Genomic DNA, 19,842 nt, shown 5'->3' with positions numbered 1-19,842 from the left:
AGGGGTGAGCACCGGGAAAAACATTATTTATTACTCAGGTGGGTTACCTAGGCTGGATGCAGCCTGGCACAGGAGTTACACCAGCAGGGATGGCTTCTGCTGGGGGCCTTGGCTGCAGCCACCTGGTCTTAAAGTTGAGGCAGGCTATACCTCCCCCCACCTGCTCACAGCTCCTTGGCGCTGCAGCTGCAGAGTCCTTGGGGGTGATGTAGCCCATCTCTCTTGAAGGCTGTGAGTTGGCAATGGCCAAGTCATGTGGTTCTTGTTCAGATAAAGACATCTCCATGAAACCAAAAGAGAGTCCAGCATTTGCAGGGATGTAATGTCCTCTGAGCAGAATCATTAAGGTAGAAAAGACCTCTGAGATAATCTACTGCAATCACCAGCCCATCCTGACCATGCCCACTGATCACATCCCTCAGTGCCACATCTTCGTGGTTCTTGAACACCTCCAGGGATGGTGACCCCACCACCTCCCTGCGCAGCCTGTGCCAGTGCCTCACCGCTCTTAATGAGAAGAAATGTTTCCTAATATCCAACCTGAACAGAATCATAGAATCATTAAGGTTGGGAAAGACCACTAAGATTGTCTAGTCCAACTCTGCGAGGTCTTTCTGGGTTTATGGCATCCATGGTACTGCAGTGCAGGAAGGAAAGGACGGTGCCTGGACCTCTTGATGGAGGAGGTTTCTTTGCTGCAGCATGGGGTTATTTTCCCCTTTAGTTTGGGGCTCTTCTACCATGGGAGGTCTTTCTCAGTGCCCCAGATGTGCTCCCAGTGCTTCCCAGCTGAACACATTTCCGGGCTGTCGAGGGGCGTTTTGTGAAGCGGTGGCACAGGACAGACGCTGGGATGCTCCCGGGGACATTCACCCTCTGGTTGCTCCTTTACTTCCCCGCTCAGAGGCGTTCGGAGGCCGCGGGCTCCCTCTCCCGTCCCCGCCGGGGATCGCGGTCACACAGAGCCGTGCTGTACCCGCGGCTCACGGATCCGGGGTGCCCCCATCGTGGCAGCTTCCTTCTGCTAGCAAGGGAACACCAGCAGCACATCAGCTGCAGAAATGGATCTGTTAGCAAAGCAAAGAAGATGAGATCGCTTGTTGCGCTGAAACAAAACTCCAGCAGCATATGGCTGATGCTTTCTCGGCTGTTAGCACCTCATGTCGAGGGCTTCCCTCCCTGCAGCTGGCAGAGCACTGCGATGGGTGCCAGGATAAAGGGCTAACGAAACAGTCCTCCTAATCCTTCTACCCCCAGCAAAAACGTTCGGGTAATTGCTGAGCAAGCAATAATGTGACTGATGGAAGTCACATCATGGCTGGGAACGGAGCACAGGGGCTCCTGGGTGTTCAGCAGACAATGCAAGCTGGATTTCTGGGCCCAAAAACCGGTGCTGCAGCAGCAATTGCTGAGGTGCTCCAGAGCTGTGCTGTGCCACAGCTCCGCTTAACGTGAGCAACCTTTGCTCAGGAAGGAAGGAGCTGGGGGTTGCCTTCTGGAATACACAGCTTCATGTGAGTAAATGCAGAGGAATGTAACCCAAAGGAATGCTCAATTAATTTACCGTGATTGATGGGCTCTGTGAGCGGGGACGGCCAGTAATTTTCCATGTGTGCCAGGAGAGAGTTGGGATGCACCTTGCTTTAGTTAGGCCACTGGGCTGGATATCTCCTACATGTCACTTCTGCTTAAAAAGCTGACAGTACAAGTGATATGGAGGAGTGATGTTATTTAAGTGCCTGGTCTCGCTGCCCCTGCTGCTGTGCACCCAGGGACATGGTGCTCTTGTGAACTGCTCTGATGATGAGCGGGGCTTATTGGAAAGCTTGATTCTTCCAGCTCTTGGAAGATGTTTAACACCAATTTGTCCATCTGCATCTGCAGCACCGTGCCCAGCTTCATAAGCAGCAAGGAACCAATGCAAGGGGATTTCCATAGCAGCACACTACCTGCAGGTACCACCTGCCTGGTGCCCAGGCTGCTAACAGCAGTGTTCTCAGCCATTGATGGACCACGCTGACAAATGCCACGTTCAGGAAGAATCAAGCTAACGAAGGCTCTGGGTTTGTTCTCCACTGTGTTTCTCAGTGACACTCTCTGCCAAAGCACTTTAGCCAAACAGCAGAGCCATGGCCTTGCGTGATGCTGCACGGGCTAGCAGCCTACAGCCTGGTTCTGGAGACAGCTTGCTCCACGGACATCTTTCAGGGTGCAGAGCTCTGGCCCTGTGCCACTGACTTCTGTGAAGAGCAGCTGGCCCACAGCGATAGCACAGCAGCTGCACACAGAGTCCTGGGCCTGGGACATTCCCTGACCCTACAACCGGTCTGGGCTGCTGCCCTGGGGCTGCCGGGCTAATGCTGGAGTTGCTCCATACGTTTTTGCCTTCAATAAGTCTGCAGATGACACCAAGTCGGGAGGAACCGCTGATCTGCCTGGGGGTAGGAAGGCCCTACAGAGGGACCTGGACAGACTGAATCACTGAGTTGAAGCCAATGGGATGAAGTCCAACCAGACCAAGTGCTGTGTCCTGCACTGTGGCCACGACAACCCCAGACAGCGCTGCAGGCTTGGGGCAGAGTGGCTGGAAAGTTGCATGGAGAAGGATAAAAGTCGGGTGCCGGCCATGGCCGGCGGGGGGCCGGGCCGCCGGGGTTTCCCGCGTTTTTCTGCCCCTAGGAGGGCCCAGGCTCACGGGAGGCTCCTTCCTCCCGCCTGCGCCACTACAATGGAAGGCGGGGCCCAGGCCGGCACTGCAGCCAATAGGCGCTGTGGGGCGGGCGTGCGCGGGCTCGGTGTGCGTTGTGATTGGCAGCCGGGTGTTCTGGCGCCAAGTTCGAAGAGAATATAAAGAAGCGCGCGGCCGAGCCGCACTTGCTCTTTTCCCGCGCCGCCGCCATGCTGTCTGCTCGCGTCCCGCTCGCTGCCCGCCAGGAGCAGCCCCGGCTGTCCCCCCTGAAGAACATGACGCTGTGCGACAAGGAGAACACGGTGAGCACCGCTCCCTTCCTCTTTCCTCCTTCTTGCTGCTCGCCCGGTGTGACGGAGATCTCACCGCTCCTGTGTGTCTCTCCTTACAGCCGCCCGCGCTCAGCAGCAGCCGCGTCCTGGCCAGCAAGACTGCGCGCAAGATCTTCCAGGAGAGCGTGGGGAAGCCGGTGAGTGCTCGCGGCCACGCGTTCCCCTTTGTCGCACCCCCATCCCCCGTCTCGTCCCGCCGTTTTCCCCTGGGTGCTGCCTCGCAGCCTCGTCCCGCCCGGCTCCCCGCGCTGCGGGGCCGTCCCGAGCCGCTCTGTGCCCGCAGGAGGTGCGGGGAGCGCAGGAAGAAGAGGAACCGCTGCTGCGGGAGAACCCCCGGCGCTTCGTGGTTTTCCCTATCCAGTACCACGACATCTGGCGGATGTACAAGAAGGCAGAGGCCTCTTTCTGGACGGCGGAGGAGGTGAGGGGTCACCCGGTGCTGGTGTACCTACAGCAGCTCCCCTCGGCCAGGCCTCAGTGTGGGCTAGCCGTGGCATGCATCTCAGCGGCTCTTAATTCGTGTATAGGTGGATCTGTCCAAAGATCTGCAGCACTGGGAGTCCCTGAAGCCCGAGGAGAAGTACTTCATCTCTCACGTCCTCGCTTTCTTTGCTGCCAGTGATGGCATTGTGAATGAGAACTTGGTGAGTGTGTGGAAAGAGCCTGATGTGAGCATCATTGGTCAGCTGTGCTGCCCTTGGTAATGGGTTCAGCTTGCCGGGAGAGGTAGTGGATGCCTGCCCTTGGGGACATGCAAGGTGAGGTTGGGTGGGGCTCTGAGCACCTGATGGAGCCGTGGTGTCCCTGTTCACTGCAGGGAGCTGCACTGGATGACCTTTAAGGGTCCCTTCTAATGCAAATGATTACGATTTGGTAACTTGCCGCTATGAGGGGCTACTACTGCTTTTTGTATTTCTGCTTGTAGCATCTCGAGTTGATTCCCAGAGTTCTCTGGGCTGAGCAGTAGTAGTTGTAGGCAATGTCAATGCCTCTAAGCTTGGTTTATAAGCATGTTCACAAGTGCCCATTTGTTTCCTCTAGGTGGAGCGGTTCAGTCAAGAAGTGCAGATCACAGAAGCACGTTGTTTCTATGGCTTCCAGATTGCCATGGAAAACATACACTCAGAAATGTACAGTCTTCTCATTGACACGTATATTAAAGATTCTCAAGAGAGGTTGGTATTGCCTTGTAGTGATGGGTTTGAAGCTCTTAATTGTTGATATTTGTGTTGTATATCACCCACTCTGAACTAGAGACTTGATTTTTGGGTTTAAACTAGGCTTATGTGAAATATTGCTGAAAGTGCTGCTTAGGAGCAACTTCAGCCAGAAATATCTGTTCATAGTGTGTGAGATCTCACTTAAGTGGAGCAAAACTGCAACCACTTAACACTGAAACTAAGGAATTAAACTGTAAAAGACAAAAGAAAACTAAGGCTGTATATGAAGCTGTGGTAAAACCTCATGGTGAGCCCACTGTGCCTAGCAAGTGGCTTTGTATGATAATTTGAGAGAATCTTAGCACTTTCTAACCTAAAGACTGGAAGGTGATTAGTCTGTAGTTGGAAAGCCTTGCTCAAGCTTCATTCCTGATGAAACAGGATTCTCCTAATACTGTCATAGGAATTCATGTGAAACTGGTGTTGATCTGACAGGGGAAGTGATGTAAGCATAGTAGATGGATATAAATAGAGCTAAATTGGTGCAGAATAAAATGGAAAGATGCTGAAATACTGGGGAGAGGCTGCAGAACACTTGAGAAGAGAACAAGACCATCTATGGCTACAAATGCTGTTGGTTGTACTGGCATCTCACACTGAGTCCTTTGCTTTTCAGGGAATTCCTTTTTAATGCTATTGAAACATTACCATGTGTTAAAAAGAAGGCTGACTGGGCCATACGCTGGATTGGGGACAAGAAAGCAACGTATGGTGAGCACATCTATTGGAAGCAAAATGTAGTTCTTTCCCTGGCAGGATGGAGGAACTGCTGTTTCTCTAGACTTTGCAGTTCATCAGAGATTTTGTCACAAGATGGATGAATAAATGCTCTTCCATATAATTATAGGGATGAAGGAAGTTTTAATCTTGCGAATGGTACAGATATTTGTAAAATGGTTGGTGTTCTGAATAATAACTTATGTGGAAGACTCCATTCACTTTGCAAACTGGAGAAGGATACAGTGTGACCAGCATAGCCCTAGCCATTCTCCTCCAGGAGATTCTTAACAGCTGTAGGCTGTGGCTCCTCTTGCGCTAGTGATTCTTGAAGCCTCACCTTAAAGGTGAGATCACAGAGGTCATTATTTTATTGGTAGATAAGCTTGCTTTGTGGCTAATGCCTCTTTTAATGGAGGGATGAACAGATAGTGACTTTAGTTTGCTGCTAAAATGACTGTGCAGCCTTCAGAGAAATGTGGTATTGATGGTTAACCTAGGAGATGATTCTTGGCTTTAGCTACTCCGTTTTTACTATTATGTTCTAAAGCTTTACTTGGTAACTAGAAACCTTTACTGTAGTAGTTTTAAGGTTAGGCTGTAGCATACCTCAGTAGAAGCTTCTTCATTGCTCTTTGGAGGACTGTTTGCTGCTCTAATTGCAGCTTTTGAGTATTAATTCTGGTAGATTTTCTGTGGTTGATATTAATCTCTCTTAACAGGAGAGCGTGTAGTAGCATTTGCAGCAGTGGAAGGGATCTTCTTTTCTGGCTCTTTTGCATCAATTTTCTGGCTGAAGAAAAGAGGTTTAATGCCTGGACTTACTTTTTCTAATGAACTCATCAGTAGAGATGAGGTAAGAATCAAGTTCTGGCAGTTAAGATGGTAATGTGCCACACAGCTTGTTGGAGGATCTGTTTTACAGCAGGAATACGTCTAGAAATGTGCAGTCTGTGAAGCTCACTGACATGTGGCATTAGGGGTCTTTCAGCAGTGAATGAAGGCACCATTTTACAAACTAAAGCAGTGTAAAGTTTCACAAGCTCTTGCTCTCAGTATACGCTGCTGTGGTTCAAATGAGTGCAGTTTGTATGGCCTGAATTGAAGCATGCCTCCTGGCTGGGCAGAAAGTTTTGTGTAGATACCAGCAATGTAGCAAGTACTAAGATGGTGCTTAGACTTCAGACTCTATTTTGTGCTACTGATTCAAATGGTTCTTTTAAATCAGTATTCCTTAAAGAGCTTTCTGATGCTTCTTTCAAGGGTTTGCACTGTGATTTTGCCTGCCTCATGTTCAAGCACTTGGTGCGCAAGCCATCAGAGGAAAGGGTAAAGGAAATCATCATGAATGCAGTTCTCATAGAACAGGTAATTGTCTGCTCCTTGTTGGGGAACTTGATTACAATTAACAGTAAACCTGCAGAGCTGTTGGGTAAAGCATTACCCTAGACAGCTCAAGATGAATGCCAGCTTCTGTACACGATGTGCTTCTGTTATCTGCAGGAATTCTTGACGGAGGCACTGCCTGTTAAGTTGATTGGCATGAACTGCACTTTAATGAAACAGTACATAGAGTTTGTAGCAGACCGGCTGATGTTGGAACTGGGATTTAGAAAGGTAAGGTTAATACACACAATTTGCCATGGGGGAAAAGATGGTATGAAGTTTAATTTCTTCCAGAAACCCAAATCCTAAAATGATAGCAGCAGTATTGGTATAAACCCAGTTAGTAGTCCCACAGTTAGAAACTGGCTAGCTGCAAAAGGATGCTGATGAAGACTGTGTAAGAGTTGGTATGCTTCTCTCTACTGGTAAGCTGCGGTTTAAAGACAGAAATGAGCATAGTAGGAAAAAGCTTGGGACCAAGATTGCTTTAGTTAGCTTAATAAGCCCAGCAATAGTGCCATTGCACACTCTCTTCTTTTACCACTTTTAATGTTTTCTCATACTGAAGTTCTGGAGAATCCCTAGTGACTATAGAATTGTCTTTGTTTCAGATATACAAGGTGGAGAATCCATTTGATTTCATGGAGAACATCTCTCTGGAAGGCAAGACCAATTTCTTTGAGAAGCGAGTAGGTGAATATCAGAGGATGGGAGTCATGTCAAAGCCCACAGATAACTCTTTCACCCTGGATGCAGAATTTTAAAAGGACTGAGACACGAGTTCATGTGTATGCTCCCCTCCCCTCTTTGCAAGGAAATGTCATGCATATTGAGTCAGTGATTTTTTTGTGTTGAAATCCCACTTTAAAAGTGTGGTGCTTCTTCTAAGGATGCTAGTGTAGCTCCAACAGCAAGATCCCTTTTTATTAGGTTTTGCCAAAGGTGTTAATTCTTAGAATGCTTAGGTAAAACGTGTTACTCTTACCTGATGAGATGTGGGCATCATCCTTCTGCTAGATGGGGGGTAATGGGCAACTACCACTAGTTTCTCCAGCTCTGCATAGGGAAGCAGTTGGGAATTTCTGGTCCTAAACTCACTGAATACCCTGGAGGCAGTGACATGACATCACTGCTTTCTTGGCAGGTTTTAAGTTTACTTTTTTAACTATTATTTTAATAGTTTGTACATAAACCTGGCACTTTATTTTTCAAAATAAAGAACTGTCTTGTAATACTCTAATGCTAAAATGCAAGTCAAAGTCTTCAGAATTTTGGAACCTAAAATGTTGTAACTTGTGCTTCTTTTCCTGGTATGTATGATAAAGGACTGAAAAACTGAGTTGGTGTCCTCCTGCAAGAGGGTTCCCTCTTTGAAATTATACATTGTGTATGTGTTGCTTCTTTGAGAGATGCTGTCTTGGTAGAGAATTAACCTATCTCCTGGCCTTTGCTCTTTCCCTTGAGTGCACTGAGGCTGATGGTGTGACTGCTCCTCCTGAAGCTATCAGCACACACGTGTTTCTAAGGCTGTCTTAGGGAACAAAAATAAAATTATTTTAAAAGTTCAGCCCTAAAGCCTGGTGTGCAGAGCAGGAGGTACAAGGCTTGTAACAGATGGCTCTAAAATGCCCTTGAGGCACTAGTGTTGCTAACAGGGTCAGTGACTGCAACGGACTGAGAGCAGACTGGTGACTTGGGTAGGGACATGTTACGTTGTCCTTACATTGTGCCAGGCACATCATTTTGAGGCACTGAAACTCAGTGCTTGCTTTTAAAGTTATTAAGCAGCTTTCCTGCTAAATACTAGGCATATATCTTCTGCAGATTGGATTTTGTGCTTTATCTTTGCTTGTCTTATTAAAGCTTTGATCAAATTAGTTCAAAGCATCAGAACTTGTGTTATTTAGAGCCCAAGTGAGACTAACAACAAAAATGAGTATGAGAGGTTTAGCTGTGTTGCAGTTATCTTTTCTTAATCGATTCTTATGTCCTGAGGATCGCTAGATGGAGATGGTTGGAGTGGAAGGCTTTAATTTGTTCTCACTAATTCAGGGGACAGGAAGTGGAACTGAATTTTCAACATACTATCAGGCCACCTTGAAATGGATGTGTGATGGCCAAGTGATCTTCCTGTAATGGCAGATAGGAGGAAAGTCTTTTAGTTAAGTGTGTTTATAGGGTAATAGATAACATAGGCATGGATGTGTTAGAGATGGATTAGACAGGAATTAGAAGTGATTTAATGGGAATAAAGCTTGCTGTGGCTGGTATTAATCTTATTGGTGTATAAATGCCTGCTTAGTTTTGGTTTGTGTGCTCACCACAATGCAAATCGCTTCTTGCTATTTAGTCTTGGGGAAAGCTATACATACAATCCTGCCTTTAATTCCCACCTTTCACAATGAGAAGTACATGTCTTACTCTAGGTTAGCTGTGCATAGATCACGTCCAAGATTGAAGTAGTTACTGGAAAGTGCTTACTTTCTAATTCAATGGAGGTGCCAGTTGTTTTGACACTTGATCCTCTTAAACACTGAGGAGAGAATGAAATCTGTCAGTTCTTTATGAAGTAAAAATTAGATGAATAGATGAGGAACGAAGTAAAAACTGACCCTTTGAAATACATGCAGGAGCTGAGTTGGAAGAGCTAGTGGAGATTTGAAGCAAAGTGATGAAAGTGCTGATTTCTTTATACATGTCTGAATGAGAGCAGCTGTCTGGTGGGGGTTCTGGTGCAGTAATTGCCGCAAGTGAAAGGCGATTAGGCTCGTAGAGGAAAAATACTGAGGGATAAGTGAAAGTGGATGTGCCTGGTGCAATGCTCTGCCTGCCAGTTAATTTATGCAGAACTGATCCCTAACTATTCCCCCACGTGTTTTATTGCTGTTTAAATTAACAGCTTTTAAAAGCACCGGATAAAATGGAAGATCAGTTACTCTGAGCATCATTTCTCTTGTTAAATTTGTTTCCTATTGTGATTTCAATGAAGAAAAGCATGGCTCTGTGTAAGAAAGCTGCTTCCAGGTAAGAAAGCTCTTTAATTGGCACATTTTCTCTTTTGAATTACATGTCAGATATCAAATCTTAAGCAATGTGGAAGAGTAAGGGCAGCAACCCTTTCTGACTTGTCCTCAGGAAACAACTGCAACAGCAGAATGTAATGACAAAAAATCCCCAGATTTCTCAAATTTCCTGGAGTGATTACAGCAATTTGTGCCCAGAAGAGGTCAGGGAACAGTTTCTGCTGCTCGTGCCTGCAGCAGGGCACAGCTGGCCTGCACATCTGGAGGAATATTCACAATCTGGTGCAATCCCTGAAGGGTAACCACTTCCTCCTCACCAGTGAGGAGTCAGAAACTTAGCCTAGCAGAGAGCAGTAAATGAGCAGAGTTCTTCTGTCAAAGCCTACTTCTCAGTCAGGAACGGCTCCTTTTATTTTAAGCTGTTGATTACATCTTAGTACTTTGGCCTCTTTTTGTGCCTAATGAATCGTAAGAAGTAAATGCTTTCATCAGAAGGGATTTGAGAGTTAGAGTTCAGTTTCATGCCCTGTTTGCTGATGGAAAGCTATTGGTTTTTGTCAGGGATTTGTCCATGGGAGGGAGTGTTACTGATATCCTATGATATCAGACAGTTTTTTGATTTCTATAGAGCAGCTTTCACATGAAGAATGGCCAAAAGATTTAAGCTAACATAAGATGTGTGGTAGGTCTTTTACAGGCTTCAATTTTTAAGAATTTCCTTCTCTTCTTACAAAGTAACAATGGTATTGCTCCTTCCTGAGCCTGTGAAGAAACACAGGAATGACTTTATCCCTTTGGGCTGTATTGTGTCATCATTTAAGTATATTTCTGATAGTGATGTCTTCAATGACTTCACTGATCCTCACATGAGGTGGAGTTCACTATGCTCTAGTTGAATGACAGGCAGATATGGGATGGGGGTAAAGCAGGAACACCACTTCTCATTCCAGCCTCTGAGCATCAGGTGGAAAATATCTGCTACTGTGACCAACCAGGGTGAGCAGCAAACCAGAGCAGGGCACTGCTGGCCACTGGAGCCGGGTCTGCCTCCTGATTGTAGGCTGCATGCTCACCTCTGTGCTTCTGAATCTACAGGAGAGGTGCTCTGTGGGAGAGGGCTGTGTGAGGCAGAGGAAAGGGCTGTGTCAGAATCCACCCCTGCTGTGGATGCTTATATTCTGAGAGCAGAAATTCTGAGATGCATCAAGGGGGAATGAATTTAAAATGAATATCTTTTCTTCCCCCCTGCTGTTATTCACTTTTTTGATTTCAAATATCAAGAGATAAATACCTTAATGGAATGGCTTTGCAATTCTTCCCAGCAACAAAAGCCCTCTTCTGCTTCTTCCCTTGTTGTAATACAGTGTGCTGCTCGTGCCACAGGCAGCATTGCTTTGTTTAACAGTGAATCACTGTGAGGTGCTTATGCCATACAGCACCTGGGAGCACTTGGCTGATGCTGAACACGTGTGTGCAGTTTTTTTTCCTCTTGACTGCAGAGTGAAGATTCCTGTGTTGGATACACACTTGTTGGATACCCCCTGGTGCTTCTCAGGCTGGGGGAAGCATCCCAGACCAGTGCCTGCTGTCAGTTATCAGTAATCCCTATGTCCAAGTTTTGTAGGGCTTGACTTAAAGTGAGAGGTTGCAGTTCTTGCATAGCCACAGCTTAGGGATGCTGAGCTTACAAAAAAAAGAAAGGTCCTCAGAGTTGTTCCTGTTCTTGGGGCTAGGGGGTGCTGCTATTCCTCTTACACCCGCCAGAACTGTCAAGTGCTGCTGGTAAAATACAGGACGACCCTTGTGGTCTTTACTTCCTCTAGTGCGGTGTACTAGTGTTGCACCTTTTTTTCCCCCCCCTGGAAGCTCATCGTAGTAACTAAGCCAGCTGTTGTTATCAGATGAATTACTGGGTAATGAAGTCTGCTAACTGATTAAAAGCTGAACTCTTATAGAGAGGAGGGGTTCCAGGTATTTCTGTAGCTGGACAAGTCTTCAGGCAAATCAGTTCTTGCAGTGCACAAATGTCCTGGATGGTGCTCCCTGAGCAAACCTCCAAGTGCACAGCTCCAGGCACTGCTGGGGCTGGGACACCAGGCCTTGTTGGCCTGCCTGCCCACAACCATCACTGATAAATGGCAAAAGGAGTTTTCCAGTACTGGGCAATTAAAAGACTTTCAGAATGTATCCATGCACTACTCAGCTAGCAAAGTACTTGTGATTCAAGATCAAAATGTGGCACTGGGCTTGGGCTGTTTCCTGTGACTTTCTCACTTCCTTTGTGCTGTTTTATGTAATGTTCAATTTTGCTGTGATCAGGGAGCTTTCATGTGTTTGTGATGGTGCTTCAGAACTCCTCTCCATCCTCCCACCCTGAATCATTGCTCTGTGAGATGTTGATGTGTGTTTTTTCAGTTCAAGATACAACTAAACAGCAGGCTCAAGTTGCCACATGCTTTAGTTTTAGCTGGGTTTTGTGTGCAGCATTAACAGCTGGATTCCATGTGCCTCTCTCCTGGTATTTAATTAAAAGATTTATCTCCTCCATGAATTTGCTTTCAGAGTGGTGCAGGGCAGAGGATGCAGGGAGCTTTTGTTAAGAAACTTCAGTAGCATTCTTAGGTGGTGTGGTAGGGATAAGCATGGCACAGCAGAGGTGCTGGCAGGGCCAAGTGTGCTTAACTGCAGATGATTGTTCTGGCTGTAAACTTCCGTGATGCCACTTAAATGCAACCTCAGCTATAAGGAGGGCTAACCCAAATTCACTCCTAAAAGGAATTGAAATTTAATTGTGTATTGAATTCTGGAGCAGCTTCAAGCAAAACACGTTCAAGGCTTAACAATAACTTCACAGTTTCAATTACTGCTTCTGGAAATTGTATATGCTATTGATATAGCTATTACATTCGCTCTTGATAGCATTGTAAGTGTATGCAGATATGTAGGAAACAGCCTGACTGGGTTTATTGCTATGTATGAACTGAGACTGGCAAACACTGGAGAACATAACAGGGTTCTTTTTTTATTACACTTCTATAAAATGGTTATCCCTCATTAAATTGGGAAGCTGTTTACTATGTCAAGTAGGCTAACTTCATGAGAAGGTTTTAATCTTGCTGCTTTTTCATTGCTTAACTGTGATACTGCACTTCCACCGCTAAATCCCAGCTTTACATGTGAAATAACAATGGCTGGGGTACATTCAGATTGATTAAAGTAGAAATAATGTTTCAAATGAAATGTTAAGTTTGTTGTGTAGATATTTAGGAAGCAGATGGGTTTCACTGCTTATGTCCCTGAAGAAGACATGAAAAAGGATTGAGACTGATTTTAATATGCTCATAAACTTGAGCAGAGCTGTTCAGACTGTGGTTGTGTGGAGGGGGGAATATTGCCCTGCCTGGGGGGAAGTTGTTTGCAATGGTGGAGGAAATATGCCTGAAGAGAACCATCTAGAAAAGGGATTCTCGATAGCTAACACAGAACTGGTCCCTGGGGTTGTGTTGATGTGAGCCTGCAGAGGTTTGTTGGAAGGATGCTTCTCTGCTTGGGGGATTGCACATCTGGCTGGGGAGCTCCTCCAGGTCTGAGCCTCCTGCAGCAGCTATCCCCTCACTGCTGCAGGTGGGGCTGAGCTTGCTTCTAGCTCCTGCACCTGCCTGCACTCTGCTAAATCAAATGTTATTTCTCTTTGGGTAAAGATCTGCCATAGCAGTTAGTCTAAAATTTAAGGAGAAGGCTGAGGTACTTCACAACCTACAAACTTTTTTCCTCAGGCTTCCCTGATAACTGCTTACCACACAGCCCTCAAACATTTGGTTTGGTAGGAGGGGATTGGGAAAGCAATGTCCCTCCCGCTGTAAGCAGAGATCATGTTTGTTACCACCTGAGGAACCTTAACATCCACAAATCTATGGGTCCTGATCACATGCATCCTGAAGTCCTAAGGGAATTGGCTTATGTCATTGCCAAGGCACTCTCTATGATATTTGACAAGTTGTGGCAATCGGATGAAGTCCCTGGTGATTGGAAAAAAAAAGGTAACATCATACCTATTTTTAAAAAGGGGATGAAAGACAACCTGATGTCACCTATCTGGACTTCAGTAAGGCACTGACATGGTACTCCACAACATCTTTCTCTCCAAATTGGGAAGATATGGATTTGATGGTTGGGCTATTCGATGGCTTCAACAATTTCAAGTGCAAGGTCTTCTACCTGGGCTGAAACACCCCCAGTTTGTCTTGGTAATGGGAATTATTAGAATTGAGAGCAGCCCTGCCAGAGAAGACCTAGGGGTACTGGTAGATGGCAAGCTGGATGTGAGCCAGCAATATGCCCTCACAGCCTATAAAACCAGCTGTATCTTGGGCTGCATCAAAAGTTGCGTGAACAGCAGGGTGAGGAGGTGATCTTGCCCCTCTACTCTGTGCTTGTGAGGCCTCACCTGGAGTACTGCATACAGGCGTGGAGTCCTCAGTACAGAAGAGACATAGACATGTTGGAGTGTATCCAGAGGATGGCCACAGAAATCATTCAAGGGATGGAAAACCTTTCCTATGACGACAGGCTGAGGAAGCTGGGTCTGTTCAGCCTGGATGAGGACCTTTCAGTACCTGAAGGGGAACTACAGGGAAGGGGACAGACTCATTAGCAGGATCTGTGGTGACAGAAAAAGGGAAGATGGCTTCAAGCTCAGAGAGGGTAACGTTTAGGTTAGATATAAGGAAAAAATCTTTTACAGTGAGGGTGGTGAGGCACTAAAACTAGTTGCTCAAAGATGCGGTTGATGCCCCATCCCTTGAGGCAAGGCTGGATCAGGCCCTGGGCAACCTGATCTAGATGTGGTGTCTTTGTTCATTGCAGGGGATTTGGACTAGATGGCCCTTAAAGGTGCCTTCCACCTCTAAGGGTTCTATGATCTTGCTTTGTGATGCTCTGTGCCTGCCTGCAGGTTCCCTGTTGCAAGCACTGCATCTGGCTGTCAGCAGGGGGCTGCTGTGTAAGGATCCCAGCTGTGTGTGTGAACACTCTGCCTGCCCTCCTTTAGTGCTGGGTTGAGCGTCATATCTGGGGGACAGCTGGGTTTCTGGGGCTTCCCTTCTGGAAAGACACAGAATTTGTTCCTGTACATGAGTACAGGGCATCCTCTGTTTACTTGATTAGTGCAGAGTTAGAGTACATATGCAAATCATGCTCTGCACAAGACTTCATAGCAGACTATGCGATCTGCATTGCTGAGAGTTTTGGGGGGCTGCCTGTTCTGCAGTACAAGAGCTTCTCCTGCAGCAGTATAAAGATGGCCCATACACTGTACTCCTTGTCCTGAATGTCACCAATGCAAGCAAAGATGGGAATGCTCCTAGTGTCTGGGCTGTGTGTTAATACAGACCTGCTAATACTTCATTTTGCTCATTGCTCTGCTTTTTCCCAGCCACAGCAAGTCAGTTGTGCATCTCCTGTGAAAATGGACTTCCTAAGGTGCTGTCTCAAGGCTCATTGGCAGGGGAGAGCCCAATGTATGTTAATTTAGGCTTTTCCTGCAGAAATCAGAGTTATGACTCTCCTTTCAGCCTTTTGTAGAATAAAATTATTCCAAACAGGAAGGTGGATTTGATGCTAGAAGTCCTGGGGTGAATGGGAAGGTGCAGAAATAAGAAGGCAGCAGAGGCAAGTTCTTCATTTTGTCCTGTAAATCCTCCTCTCAGGATGGTGTCAGTATAGGGATAGCTTGTATCAGGTTCAATTGCACAGTAAATCCAGGGTGAAGTGTTAATGATGGGTTTACCAGGTCTGAACATACATGCCTGCCTTCTCCCTACTGCTAACTGAAGCACTAGCTGGTATTTAACCCAGGTGGAAGGCAGCTCTTGTTTTGAGTGGCTTCACCTAGAGAGCACGTTTGACTTGCTGAGAAAACCATGTATTGCTGATCTTGGTAGCTCATTTAAAGCACTGAGCTATGAATGGAGCTGTCAAAGTTGAGGGCTCACCATGGAGCAGCTCATGGGACAGATTTGGGGATGTGGCTGCCAGAGGTGTGATGGAGCAGGGCTCTCCTGCACAACTCCTGTGCTTTGCAATTTGTACTGCTCCCATGATAGGGCAGAGCAGGCCCTGTTAGCAGCATGTATCTCAGCACAGCTAATTAACAGCTTGGTGCTGCTCTCTGGCTGCGTAGGTCTGGGGAAAGCTCTCCAGCAACTGGGGGGTTTGGAGCTGCTGCAAGCACCTTGCTGTGAAAACATGGCTTCCAGTGTCTTGAGTTCTGTTTTCAACCACTTCACTGTGGCCACCTATCCCATACTTCCCACATGTTAAAAGCATAGAAATCTTGTGTCAGCTCATCCCACATGTGCCGATTGGCAGAGCCCACCAGCAGTGCCAATGGAAACAGGAGCAGTGAAATGCTGCAGGTGCTGAGCCTGCAGCCACCAGTTGTTGACAAAGCTGAGGCTGCAGGCTGCCTCCCAAATATTTGCCAGAAAGTTTACTTGGAAATTGTGAGTACTGTGACATAGCACAACTAAAAATAGTTATTGCTGGTAATCTGTCTTTGGCTTCACAGCGTGCGGCATGCTTTTCAGAAGAGCGGTACATTTGCGTTCCCCCAAATTCTATCGTGGCAGTTTTGCAAATCAGGGCCTTTTGTGCTTCCAAAAATCAGGTTCTTAAGTAGAAGGGGTGACTTTTTGCTGAGAAGGGCTGCAGGGCCCTCATGTTTTTCTGCTGGGGATGAAAGCTTCAGTCCCTCACAGCCAAAGGAGTGAGCTTCAGGCAATGGAGGTTCATGCTGCAGTGATGCTCGTGGCCCCAGGGCACCAGGCTTTGAGACAGCACTGGCTTAAAGGAAAATTAAAGCACGTGTGACAAGTGAACAAGAGTTTCTAAGCTACTGACCCCATATGAAAGGCCTCAAAGTGAGGGAGGTGGGGTTGTTCAGTCTGAGGAAGAGGATGCTTGAGGGAGGCCCTGTTGCTTTCTACATCTGCCTGAAAGGAGGTTGTGCTAAGATGGCGGTTGGCTTCTTCTCCTAGGTAACTGACAGTCTGACAAGTAATGGTTTTAAGTAGATTGTGTTTTTGCAGTAAGCTATAGCAGGGGAGGTTCAGGTTGGATATTAGGAGAAATTTATTCTCCAAAAGTGTGGTGAGGCATTGGCACAGGCTGTCCAGGGAGGTAGTGGAGTCCCCATTCCTGGAGGTGTTCAAGGAACGTGGAAAAGTGGCACTGAGGGATGTGGGCAGTGGGCATGGTGTTGGTGGTTGGGCTAGGTGATCTTAGACGTCTTTTATTCTATAACTTCTGATTAGCACCTAACTAGTAATGATCTATTTGCCCCCATAGGCTAACTTTGCTGAAAGCATGTATAGATGAGTGGTAAGTCTGTGTGAGGGATGAATGGATGCCTTATAACTCTCCTTGAGGTAATAGATGTTGTAATAAATGCCACTATTCCCAAGTAGAATGTAGTATTTTTCTCTGCTTGTAGCTATTTATTTTGATGGTGTTTCAGTAACTGTGAAACGCCAGGTACTCTTTCAAAACAATAGTTCCTGTAATTATTTATACCTTCAGGATCAAAAAAGGTTTTATTTTGCCTGGTTACAGCAACAGCTAGGTGAGTCAGAAGTGCAGTTGCCAGTGCTATCATAGGAACCTTGATATTTCTAACAGGAAGTTTAATTATAAACTGAATCATCATCATGTCCTTTGTTACCCAGACCCATGCTTCCCAAATATATTATTAGTCTCACTGCGCATTAGAGGGCTGTGGCTCCTTCCACAAAGCAAAGGGTTTCTCATGCTTGATCCTGTCGGAGGTTGTGCTTGCCTGGACCTTGGAGAAGGGTGTCAGGCATGGGAGCAATGGGTTAGTAAGATGGTGTGTGTCCTTACTTTGCTTCCAGTCTGGCTACGGCTTGCCTCTGCATGGTGCTTCTGTTGCACTCGTGACAAGGTGTTTTGGGTACAGATCCTGAAACTAGATTGTTTTCTCTTTGAAGCCCACAAGTATCATAATGTCTGCACCCTGACTCCCTGCTATCTTCTTGACCTTATTACCAAGTGCCCAATTATGAGAAAAGTCTTGACTTTTCTTCCTGTGCTATCTGCAAGATGAGTAATTTCCCACAGAGCAGCCACATTTTCTTGTTGTTGATCTTGATTAGGACAGGTATATGACAAATAACTCTGCCCTTAAAGCTTATTGAATAATCTCCCCAAGCAGTTGTTAATTATTACATAAAGCCACTACCCTCAGTTTTCCATTGACGTGGTGCTGAAGATGTTTAGTTTTAATTATCAAATTGTCAAAGGGATATTTATTAATCTTTGACAAAGAGCTGCTGGCACAGATCTGGCATGTGGCAGCATGACAAGCAAGTGTCACATGTGTTGTCCTGGGATTAATTTAATTTCACTGATGTTTCCATGCCTATGACAGAGAAACCTGTACCTGGGCTGGTAACCCCAGGCTCTGGTTAATGAAAGGAAAGGGGCAGATCATGGCAGCTTATCTGGCTGGCACAGACACCAGCTTCCAGTGGGATAAATGGAAGCTGTCTGCCAACGGCCAGTTTCTCTCTACGAATGGTGCAGGTGACTCTGGTGATTAACTCTGATGTTGACGTTCACATTTAGTCAGATGAACTCCAGCTTTATGGAGCTGCAATGTGGGATTTCTGATGCATTTGGAGCCTGTGAGCTTTGTAAATAAGATACCTCATGCTGATCCCTAGCCCCCTGCTGGGGTCCTGCTTATCCTCCTCCATTAAGCACTTCCTTATTGTTCTGTCCTTTTCCAGACCTGTTCTGAGCAGGTGCTCTGTTTGCTGCTTGATCCCTGGAGTTGTAATTGCCAAAGAGAGGGTGAGCCCGAGGAGGGCAGCTTACAGCCATGTGCAACAGTGCAAGCAGGAACACTGCAAGCCAGCATGGCTAAATCCAGCAGTGCCCATCTGTCAGCACGGCTCTCAGCAGACACAGCTGATGGCTAAGTTCTGAATGGCTGCCTGCTGTCCCAGGCTGGGAGCCTTATTTCAGTGAAGGTATATAAAGAGGCACAAAGAAGGCATTCATGCAACAGCCATTTTGATAGGAATGAGAGCATCATCATACCTACTGAAATCCAGTCGTACACAGCCTCGCATCGCTTCACCTGTCAAGTTTGCTGGTGCCTGTCTCCTGAATTTGATTCTTTTGTTCTTGGTCTCTCCTGTTGTGGCTTTTGTTTTGCATTTTTATTTCTGCTTTGCGTGACTTGTTTTTCTTCTCTCTCTTGTGCTTGCTCCCTCCTGCCTTGCCCTGATGTTCTGCTTGACACGGTGTCGAGGTGGTTGGAGTGGTGCAAATGTTGCTGTGGTTGAGCTTATTTTTCTATGGGATGCCTGTTTCTGCAAAGTGGCTGAAAAGGAAAGGTAAAAGGGTGCTGGCGTGCTTCAGCACAGGTGGCAGTGGGCAGCCCAGAGCTCATGCATAGTGAATTCCTGAGCTGTCTGCAGTTGTGCAGGATCAGGCTTGAGCTGTGACCACATAGCCTTTCTCTTGCACCAGTGCTCAGGCAAAATTTAGGTCATGCTTAATCTGTACTGAAGATTAACATGCTGGATGGTTCATGTCATGGATGTGAGGAGCATGTAATGAAATCTGATGCAAGCAGTAGCTATAGTGGACATTATTTACACATTAGTGTATCTGTTTGTGAAGATACATAGGTTGTACCAAAAGTATTGCCTCCGATTTCTGTCCATGAAAACTTCAGGTACAGAGAGCACAGTAACATTAGATGATAGAACAAATTCTCAGCTACAAAACACTGTTTTTCAATGTGCTCACCACCATTGGCTGTGCATTTTCACCAGTGGTGAACAAATACCTGTATGCTGTGCTTATAAAATCTGCATGGCCATGTGGAATGTGGTTTATTTCTTGTGTTGCTGCCATCACTGCTGAAATGCACTGACCACCACCTCAGTGTGCTCAATGCTTCTGCTGTTTGGTTTCCATAAACATTCAGCAAGCAAAGAGAGGAAGCATTACTTTCAGAACAGCCCTTGCACATAGCCATTTATGTATTTTGTAATCATTACTAACCTTTTATATGAAGTCACTGAGCAGAACCTTCAAATAAACATACCTGAAGTCTGAAAGTGACCTGTTGCTCACACAAGACTTCATTTTTTTTTGCAGCAACAACATAGTCCTGTCTGTCATCCTCTGCTTTTGCTGTTTTTCTGATTTGTCACTCATTTTGATGACAAGTTCTCAAATGGATAATTCCCTTTGTTGCTTGACTGCTAATGGATTTGACAGATCCTCACAGGAAAGAAACCAAAATGTATGTTTTTTCTTTTTCCCTTTCTGCTTAAAGGACCAGTGTTGAGGGCAAAGCCTGCCTTTCTAATTCCATCAGTTGTTCAGAGCTGCACTCCCATAACCAGGCTTCTTTTCTGTTATTCTTCACTAGCTGGAGC

General features: G+C 46.2%; 2 protein-coding genes across 2 annotated transcripts in view; one reads left to right on the top strand and one right to left on the bottom strand.

Annotated features, from left to right (window-relative positions):
- Positions 1 to 19,842, bottom strand: part of NOL10 (nucleolar protein 10) — a 450,419-nt gene that overhangs the window by 58,924 nt on the left and 371,653 nt on the right. The gene's annotated exons all lie outside the window — the stretch shown is intronic.
- Positions 2,896 to 19,842, top strand: part of RRM2 (ribonucleotide reductase regulatory subunit M2) — a 146,952-nt gene continuing 130,005 nt past the window's right edge. Inside the window, exons 1-10 of the mRNA XM_065730733.1 lie at positions 2,896 to 2,991; positions 3,081 to 3,158; positions 3,305 to 3,442; positions 3,549 to 3,665; positions 4,063 to 4,196; positions 4,858 to 4,952; positions 5,681 to 5,814; positions 6,222 to 6,326; positions 6,462 to 6,575; positions 6,956 to 7,192. Of these exons, the coding sequence (XP_065586805.1) occupies positions 2,899 to 2,991; positions 3,081 to 3,158; positions 3,305 to 3,442; positions 3,549 to 3,665; positions 4,063 to 4,196; positions 4,858 to 4,952; positions 5,681 to 5,814; positions 6,222 to 6,326; positions 6,462 to 6,575; positions 6,956 to 7,108 (1,161 nt within the window). The 5' untranslated portion in view covers positions 2,896 to 2,898 and the 3' untranslated portion in view covers positions 7,109 to 7,192. The remainder of the gene's footprint in view (positions 2,992 to 3,080; positions 3,159 to 3,304; positions 3,443 to 3,548; positions 3,666 to 4,062; positions 4,197 to 4,857; positions 4,953 to 5,680; positions 5,815 to 6,221; positions 6,327 to 6,461; positions 6,576 to 6,955; positions 7,193 to 19,842) is intronic.

The sequence above is a fragment of the Cyrtonyx montezumae genome, unplaced genomic scaffold (genome assembly GCF_038088225.1).
Source record: "Cyrtonyx montezumae isolate F1298 unplaced genomic scaffold, pur_monq_1.0 scaffold_13, whole genome shotgun sequence".
Taxonomy (NCBI): domain Eukaryota; kingdom Metazoa; phylum Chordata; class Aves; order Galliformes; family Odontophoridae; genus Cyrtonyx; species Cyrtonyx montezumae.
This window is presented reverse-complemented; position numbering and strand designations above follow the sequence as displayed.